The sequence below is a fragment of the Phoenix dactylifera genome, chromosome 7, assembly GCF_051530095.1.
Source record: "Phoenix dactylifera cultivar Ajwa chromosome 7, Ajwa_hap1_PhDact_Kaust_v1.1, whole genome shotgun sequence".
NCBI classification, from domain to species: Eukaryota; Viridiplantae; Streptophyta; class Magnoliopsida; order Arecales; family Arecaceae; genus Phoenix; species Phoenix dactylifera.
The window spans coordinates 7600228-7609128 of NC_143196.1; the positions used below are offsets into that span (position 1 = coordinate 7600228).

Below are 8901 nucleotides of genomic sequence, written 5' to 3' on the forward strand. Positions count from 1 at the left end.
CTTCTCAAATGATGGAGTGCACTTTATAGTTGAATTGTCAAAACTCTTCCCCGCCTATCACTTATCTTGGCCTTCCGCTAAATGACTGTAAGCTCAAAAAATTGAATGGGGTGCCTCTTAGAAATTAGATGGAATTTTGGTCGTAAGTTATTTCAAGTCCAGCGGAGTAGTACTACCTTGAAGAAATCATACAAAATGTGATCAAGCTTTCCAGATGAACATGAGCGTTGAAGATCATTTTATCATGGTAGACATCCTCGAGGTACTCTGTACTACTGTTAATGTTCTCTAAGAAGAAATATTCTTGGACAAGATTTCTCATAATTTGGAACCAAACAAAAGTTTTCTTTGACAAAAGGAGTTTTGGCAACTAGGAGCTCAGACCATTGGCCTTTGAAGCGATCCTGGTGCAATATATGGCAGGTTGAATGAGTTCAAATTTTGTTGGAAGGACTTCATAGGAGTCCTTTTCCATCGTTATGCTCATCACATGGTCTACTGAAATGCATTTTTAGATGGCAATAGATGTGAGGGTGAGGGTAGGAGTCCTCTTCCATTGCTACATTTATCACTTGGTTTACTTTTTCTGATAAAACCAGCCTCATAAGTTATCACTAGGTATGTTTGTTTGGTTTATCACTTGTTTTACTTATATTGAAGTGCAGAGAATGGCAATAGAGAGCATGTGTTTCAAAGTTTCCTACCCCCTTTTTAGATAACATTTTATAAACCTATTTTCCACACCTTCATTCTTAATAGCCTCTTCTCTCCTTTCCAAGCATATATTCCTTTCTTTTTCTTTTTCTTTGATCCTACTCAAATGGTACTGCAATCTTGGGATAACTTTTGAGCCTTAATGGTGGGCAAGAAGAAGATGTAGAGCTTAAATTTGGTCAGCCTGCCTTTCATCCCAAACAAGTTTATATCAGGTCGGCCCCATCGAATTTTCAGTCAAGCTCAGACTAGTATTTTGGGGGGAAAAAAATCAGACCTAAGTAGCCTGAAGCTTGAAAAAAAATAAAATTCAAGTTAGGCTCAAGTAGGAGCATGACATGGCCAAGTTCTAGCCCTAAGCACATTTTGCCTCAAAATAGTAATTATCACCTCACTTTGTTATTTGCTCCTTTCCTGTCCTAGGAAGTGTTTTATGACCAATAATAAACATGCCACATGGAATCATCAAGGCAATATCTTGGAGGTCCAAACAAACTAGATGAGTTCTTGACTGGATTTTTTGTCCCAAAAGAAGCATACAGAAGCATGTCTTGCATTTATTACATACATATGATAAACATTTACAAAGCCCACATTAAAGCATAACTACTTTACCAGCCAAGGGATAACTGACACAAAGGATAACATGTTGGTGCTAAAAAACGAGCTGCAATTGAATCTAATCTCTCAACTCCCACTGCTCTTTCCTTTGTTGTTCCCAAACAAGCGAAAGAGGTTAAAAGCAGATAGACCGGAGAGGCTGACCATGCCAAGGCTAACCACAAATGAACTCAGAATTCCCTCCCCAACTTGGGAACAGAACTTGTTATAGAGATTGCATAGCTTCATCCATTGCAGCTCCGACTGCCCAAACTCCCCGAGCACCGCCGATTGTGCCGCCGCTGCCACTGCAGCTAGTGTCACATACGCCATCACCTGCATAGAAACCACCAACCCTATGTCACCAAACTACAAATTGTTGCTTGATGTATTGCAATCTATATGATAAGTATACATTCTAATTAAGCAAGAACCATCGCATGCTACAACATCATCTTGTTAACATTCTCAGCTTCCATTTGTAGATTGAGAACATACTGAATGTATCGATATATGGTACAAACACCATACCGGTGTACCGAACCAGTACTGTATCGGATAAGCTGATATAGTAATAGAGTGGCACCGGTACAAGATCTGGTACCGAGATAGCATAATAGAACTAAATAGAACCGTCGAGGACAAAGGCAGGAAGCAATAGCAATTGTAATGCGAGGCCACAAGAACCATAAAAAAATTGAGGGCCAGACTACATTGTAGCTCGATGTACTACGCTCTCCAACACCCACTGGCACATCATCTTCAGTCTATGACATTAAGAAAATTTCCACCACTTCCATTTGAAGATAGGATACACTTGAATGTAACTAGATTGCAGGAAGGTAACAATGGCATCACAAGGTTATGTAAGGCCAGAGAACCAGAACAAATGCAGGAACGTTAGGCATGTGAATCTAAGATGAAGTGCTTTTCCAAAAGCATCATGAAGGCCTTTCCAAGGAGGAATCACACAACATCCACGAGCATTTGTGTGGCAAATGGCGTGTGCTCATGTCCTCGAACTCATTTGTTTGCATTCATCCGCACACACAAAATGCTAATTATTAATAGCACAAGCCTACGAAAACACTTGTTTGCCAACATTAGTGAGGAGGTTCCACTCCAAAAGAATTTACCACATACCTGATCGCAAGAGAATATAACCAAAGCCAAGGCCTTGTTGAAGAGCACATTCCCTTTGATCATGTTCACCACACACCTCAATCCCTGGATGAGACTATAACCTGCAGCTATGGCATCAGCAATCACCAGAAACCTGCAACTCGAAATATCTTTTACAGATTATATACCCAGGACAAACATACGCTAACTCAAAATAAAATAGTAATAATAAATAAAACTACACTTAGGAGAAGAGAAATCCCCCTGAAAGTGAAGCTATCTAGGAATAACAAGTTGATGAGTAAAACAGGTAAATCGAATGGGTAACAAGAGAGGGATCCCATGGGCTTACACCAAAGCTTTGATGTCCGTAAACTTGGCCTTCTTTTGCACGGAGAAGATGTTCTTGACCTGGGTGTCAGAGGCCACAAGAGCAGCAGCAAGCACTCCCAGCCCAAAGATCACCCACCTTAGCACCACCTCAGCCACCTTCATTCTCCTTTCCACTGCCTTCAGGTGCCCTCCCCCATAGTACACAGGCACGTTCCCTGGGCTAACTCCAACCCCTGGCCTCATCTTCCAGCCCTAAGCCAGGAGCACAACCACCGCAAGAGCGAGCAAATGCAATGGAACCTGGAGCAGGATGTCCCTCTTTATTTATGGCCAAAACCCACCACTCTTTCCTCCCTTGGGAACTGTGTCCTGCAATTGAATTGAAGAAGGCTCCAGGGTCACTCTGCCCAAGAACCAGAGAGCAGTTAAGGGAGGAGTGGGGAGCATTTAAGAGCTTGCGCCTAGCTTTCAATTGGCTTTTGATGGACCCAGGGGAGGGGGAACTGAATCCCCATCTAAGAAAAGGGAAGATGGCCGCCGGTCGAGTCCCGCTTTGGAGCAAAGATAACAAGGAAAGGGGCGCACAGTATGTGAAACCGGACGGGAAATGAAAGGGCAGCGGATGGTGGTGAATGGTCAAAAGAGACTAGGGGAGTGCTCCTCCAAAAGTGGCGGCGGATGGATCTCTAGCACGGACGACAAAAATTTTTGGCAGTATCATTTTCTGAGATGACTGAAAAAATTTGGGGGCCGTTATACACTTGCCGCGCCTAAACTCATCTACCCTATATCTTATCTTCTGATTATGTTAAGATGAATTTTGATGGTAGCGCTAGTGACAAATGAAAATTGAGACAACGTAGATTTCGTCGATTAAGGATTGGCATATCTTCGATATGACTGCCGTCTGCGTCGAGCTCAGAGCTGCCTGAAAGAGTATTATCTTCTCAAAACACATCCTAAATGCAGTCGCCTTCTCCTCGAGGATGACTCGGCTACGGTGATTGAGTGAATCCGGGATCGGAGAGGTGCTGCGAAGGAAAGGCTACTGCTCTACGACATCCGCAGACTTCTGAAGAAATGTGGCTCCTACATGGTTATGCAAGTCTGCAAGAAGGCAAATGGTGCGGCTGACTGGGTTGCTTCCTTTATTGCCACTACTTCGATGGCTTTGTATGGGAAAACTAGGGCTCCCTGTCGAAGCCCTTTAGTAAGCTACTATTTTCTGATTTTGCTGGCTGCATTCACACATGTTGCGTACGAATCGCCGTTGTACAAAAAAAAAAAAAAATATCATGGGAGGAGCAAGCATGGTCGAATAGTTTGATACAAAACCATAATCATTTGATGTTGTGGCTAAGGGTTTATTGGTGTTTCTGAGTTTTTGAATGGTAAGACTTGTTTAATGTTCTATGACGCCCGTATAGTTAGAGATGGAGGTGGCAATCCACCCGGTCGCGTGGCATATGGATTAGATTCGATGTGAGTCGGATCAAAATTTAACAATTTCGACGTAGTCTTTTTATCAAATGAATCAAACATCCACATCTAAATCTGATTTTTTTTATAAATAAGTAATCCGATCAGACGTGCATAACTCTTTTAATAAATAGGTTAGATACGTCTTAAACAGTGTTAAATAAATTAAATAGTTTAAACGGATCGGATTACTAACTATTAGATTGGTAAAAATGACTACACGTCAAATCTAAACTTGAATATAACATGTCTAATAAAAGAGTCTGAGCATATATTTATGCTAAACTCAGGATCTATTTAAAGCAGGTTGGTTATTAGTCAAGTTGGTGAGTGTAAATCACCTTCTCTGGTTAGAGATTTGAAGCACTAAACTACTTCTTGATCAATATGTTTAGTAATCTTTTATCATAAATAATCATCATTAATATGTTAGAATTTTTATTATAGTGTAATGATAGATACAAAATGCTTATTCATAGTAATGTTACAATTTACATCAGTTTTCTTTATCCATATCCCTCCTTTGTAACGCTTCTATGACAGCCTTCTTTGAACACAAAATGTGGAGTGGAATGTTTAAACCGATGCAGCGAGTCATTGTTGACAGCACCCTCCTGGGCCACACCACCAGTGAATGATTGACTCCACGCTCATAAAGTCTTTAGATGAATATAGTTTGCTTGGGAAACAGATGATTAGGACGAAAGCAATGCCCCTCTTCTTTTTTTGAGGTAAAAGGTGGGCAAAAGAGTATGTGGAGCTGCATTCTTGAGAAGCAGAAGCAGAGAAAAAAGTCCTCCGGATGGTAGTCAAAATGATGTTTTGATTTCAATTGCTTAGAGCACGAGCAGCATGCCATCATTGAGGTTTGAGCAAGTTAGCTTTATATGGTGATCTTAGATGCTTGAGAAGCAAACTTTAAGATAATCTTCACACCAATGCACAAAGCACTTGACCATTAAGCTTATGAAGCATTAATATATAAAGATAAATATTCTATCCACTCAACAGGAACTCAGCTAAGATATTAAGGACTAACCATGCTGCCATTCTTTGATGTCTCTTTCACTACCAAAACGTCTTCCTTCCACCACTACAAGCACTACCTCATCATTTTAACTTGTCAGCACTACAAATTGATGAGATTGGTGGTAGTGGAAGCATCACTGGTTATGGCTATTGATTACTTCAAAGCGAAAATGGAGTTGGGGTCCCCAACCTTTCTACAAGTGGTGGCCAGTTTTGGGATGTGCCTCCCATGGCATGTTAGAAGATAAAGACTTCCCATCCCCCTACCTAACTTATGCCATTGTTAAAAAATATAGGACCTCTGTATTGGTACACTAGGTGGAATTTGAACTTAAAAGTCATTTTCTGAGTAATATATGCTGGAGGTACATTTACACCAACCACGAGCTACAAAGCTCATGATCATGGGATCAATTGAACCTACTATAATGTTGGGGGCGCACCAATAGTTGTATGGTTCGAATCCAGAAGGTGGTAAGAATGATTCGAGTACTAGTTTGAACCCCCAAAGCTTATAAATTTGATGTAAGATCCCATACAAAATAAATTTAAGTTTGGATCCTCTGTGGTGCAACTTTTGCACCGTATAATTCTGTACTATCATGGATAGCTGCCATATCATCCGTCTAGAAAACGGGCAGCTCTCTTTCATTCCTGAAATACGGCAAGGAACCGCAACGTGCACCGTGGGGATGAAGAAGAACCGTCCGTCTTCTAGGTGCAGTGACACGGGACTCTACAGTGGATAAGGTGCACTGCAGAAGATCCTGGTTCAAAAAAAAAAATGATGCTATGGGCGAGCTGATAAAAAAAATAGAGCTGATGCCAGATTTATTTTTGCTCACATGCCAAGTCGGACTGGAATTTTCTCAGCAGCTAGATGGTTTTAACTCCAGTATCAATTCCCTTCAAAATTTCTTGGATTTGGGTGTGAGGACCCGGTCCATTAACTGGACCGCACTTGCCTTGGGCCTATGGGCTGGCCCGAATAGCCCAAGCCCAAAGCCATCGTGCCTTGTGGCATGATGCAGGCAGAGAAGAAGACTCTGATATGAGTCTTTTTCCTCCTCCGACAGAGATTGGACACTCCCAAGGCAATCCGAGTTCATCTAGAACTCAGGGACTTCACCTATTTAATCCTCCTCCTCCTCTATTGAATTCGATCACTAATCTCTCAGGATATATCCGCGAATCTCAAGCTTCTCCGAATCTCCTCATTGATTCCTCACCAGAAGCACAGATGGAATTCCATTGAATTGAGGTAATAGGCCAAGCTTCTTCTTCCTCTTGGTTTTCGAGCTTCATCGCCATTACAACCGCTTGATCTCAGGTTGACGAGCTGCCGGAACTCATGCAATAGGGCAACCTCTATTTCACCTTCTTCTTCCTCCAAGCTTAGCCACCGCCGGCCACTAGTTTGGCTAGGGCTGCGGCTGTCTGTGGTCGTCGACGAGTGGGGGGGCCAGGCCACCATGGCTGTCCTCTTAGACCTACGGGTGAAAGGGGGGAAAGAATAGAAGGGGAGGATAAGCCTCTCGTTCGTAAAGAGAGGAGAGAGAGGATTTCTCTCTCTTCTCCCTTCTTCTCTCTCTTTCTCTTTCCTCTCTTTATTTTCTCTCTGCAGTTTCTCTCTTTTTTTTCTCTCTTATCTACCTATTTCTCTCTCTAAATGGAACCTGTGGATCTTAGGAGTTCCATCTACCTTGTTCTATAGACCCGAGTTGACCCTTGAAAAGAGGAGGCCCTAAACTGCCCTAGTGCCCTGGCCGCCTATTGGACTGATCATCCCAACTATGTTGAATATCCCTGAAACCCTCATTGATGAACTTTGTTGATTGAGCCTGCTTCAGTCCGATTCATTGAGCAAATCGTCTAGACCTAACCTATCCGAAACTACTGTACGCCCAGTTCAATCACCTCGTATTATTTTATGAAAATCAACAACTAGAAATTAATTTTGTTGTTAATATTTTAAATAGGTCTAGCGGAGTCACCTACCAAAGTTTAACAGTCTAAGATAAGAAGTAAGTAAACCTTATACTCCTTACTATTTTTTAAATTTTTACTTATTTTTTAATATTATGAAAATATAAAAATAGCATTAAATGTTGATGATATTATGTTTTCTTAAAATTAAAGCTCAAGCATACGATATTATGAAACTCATGATTTATTGCAAAATAATGGATTCGTGATTGTTTTATCGTTAAGCACTATTTGTGAACTATGAACTCTATATTTATGAAAATTATATTTTTGTTGTGAAAAAATAATTTTATAATTATTCTACTATTAAATGCTTATTTATGGGCTATGAATTCTATAAAGTCATTTAGTATTTTATTCATCTATAATTCAAAAAAATATGATTCAAAAAATATGACTTAAGAAAAATTTTCTTAAGAACTAGGGCGAAGAGGCTCTCAGATATATGTATGGCCCTTGAAAGTAGGGTAGATCGACATCCATTTTTATACGACTCTGCCAATGGATAATAGTATTTGACATACGACAATACTCGTGGATTATAATAGTTGGTATATGTGGAGTGATTGATTAAAACCCCATTTGATTTTGATGAGCTCAAAGCATTTGAGTATATCTTTTAATTACTAATGAATTCAATTGAGTGTTTCAGTGAAAATCCTGTCTAAGTGTCCCAAGACTTGGTTCATAATTGTTGGATAAGTTAAGGAGTCTGTTTGAACCAATGTCTGAGACTCGAGTCGACTTCCGAGTATCACGAGTCGACTCCAAGCGTATCAAGTTCACTGGCACGAGCTCGAGTCGACTCCAGATGAGTACGAGTCGACTCCGACTGAGAACAGACAGAAGAACAGAAAGGATCAACTCAGAACCTGTCAACGAGTCGACTCCTGAAGTGCGCGAGTCGACTCCAATGTTCACCAAGTCGACTCCAGAGAAGTAAGAGTCGACTCCAAGCAGTCACAGGCAGAAAAGTCAGAGAGCAGTTTTCGGGTCTGAGATTCGAGTCGACTCCAGTGGAACGCGAGTCGACTCCGATGGTTGACAGGTCGACTCCAAAGAAAGCAAGAGTCGACTCTCAGCGGTACACAAAGAAAGTCAGAGACCATTTTATGGACTTTGAGATTCGAGTCGACTCCCGCAATACGCGAGTCGACTCCAAGACACCGCGACCCCAAGACAGACAGAAAACCAAGTTACTGCCTCTGAGATTCGAGTCGACTCCCAGACAGCTCGAGTCGACTCCAAGACAGCTTCACGTCAAAAGGCAGAAGACCATCTTTCGGAAACTGAGAGCCGAGTCGACTCCAAGGAAGTTCGAGTCGACTCCAAGACTGGACGAGCCAAAAGACAGAGGATCGGGAGTTCGGGCTCTGAGATTCGAGTCGACTCCCAGGACAGTCGAGTCGACTCGAGTGGATAAAATTCAAAATTGGATCCACGGACTTCAGTGGATGAGCCGACTCCAAAATTGCCAAGTCAGCTCCAGAAGTTGACGAGTCGACTCCAGGTCAAGACGAGTCGACTCCCAGTCGTGAAGGCAACTTTAATTCAAATTTGGAACAGTTGCCGAGTCGACTCCGGAAAAGCTTGAGTCGACTCCCGCTACAGCCGAGTCGACTCCTGATCGCGCGAGTC

The 8901-nt window shown here is 41.8% G+C and overlaps 1 protein-coding gene across 1 annotated transcript; it reads right to left on the reverse strand.

Annotated features, from left to right (window-relative positions):
- Positions 1-1192: 1192 nt before the first annotated feature.
- On the reverse strand, positions 1193-3407 carry LOC103714922 (CASP-like protein 2B1). The gene is made up of 3 exons (XM_008802391.6): positions 2789-3407; positions 2458-2590; positions 1193-1650 (listed from the first exon to the last, which is right to left on the reverse strand). Exons 1-3 carry the CDS (start codon positions 3010-3012, stop codon positions 1402-1404), a joined length of 606 nt encoding a protein of 201 aa, XP_008800613.3. The 5' UTR covers positions 3013-3407; the 3' UTR covers positions 1193-1401.
- Positions 3408-8901: the final 5494 nt, after the last annotated feature.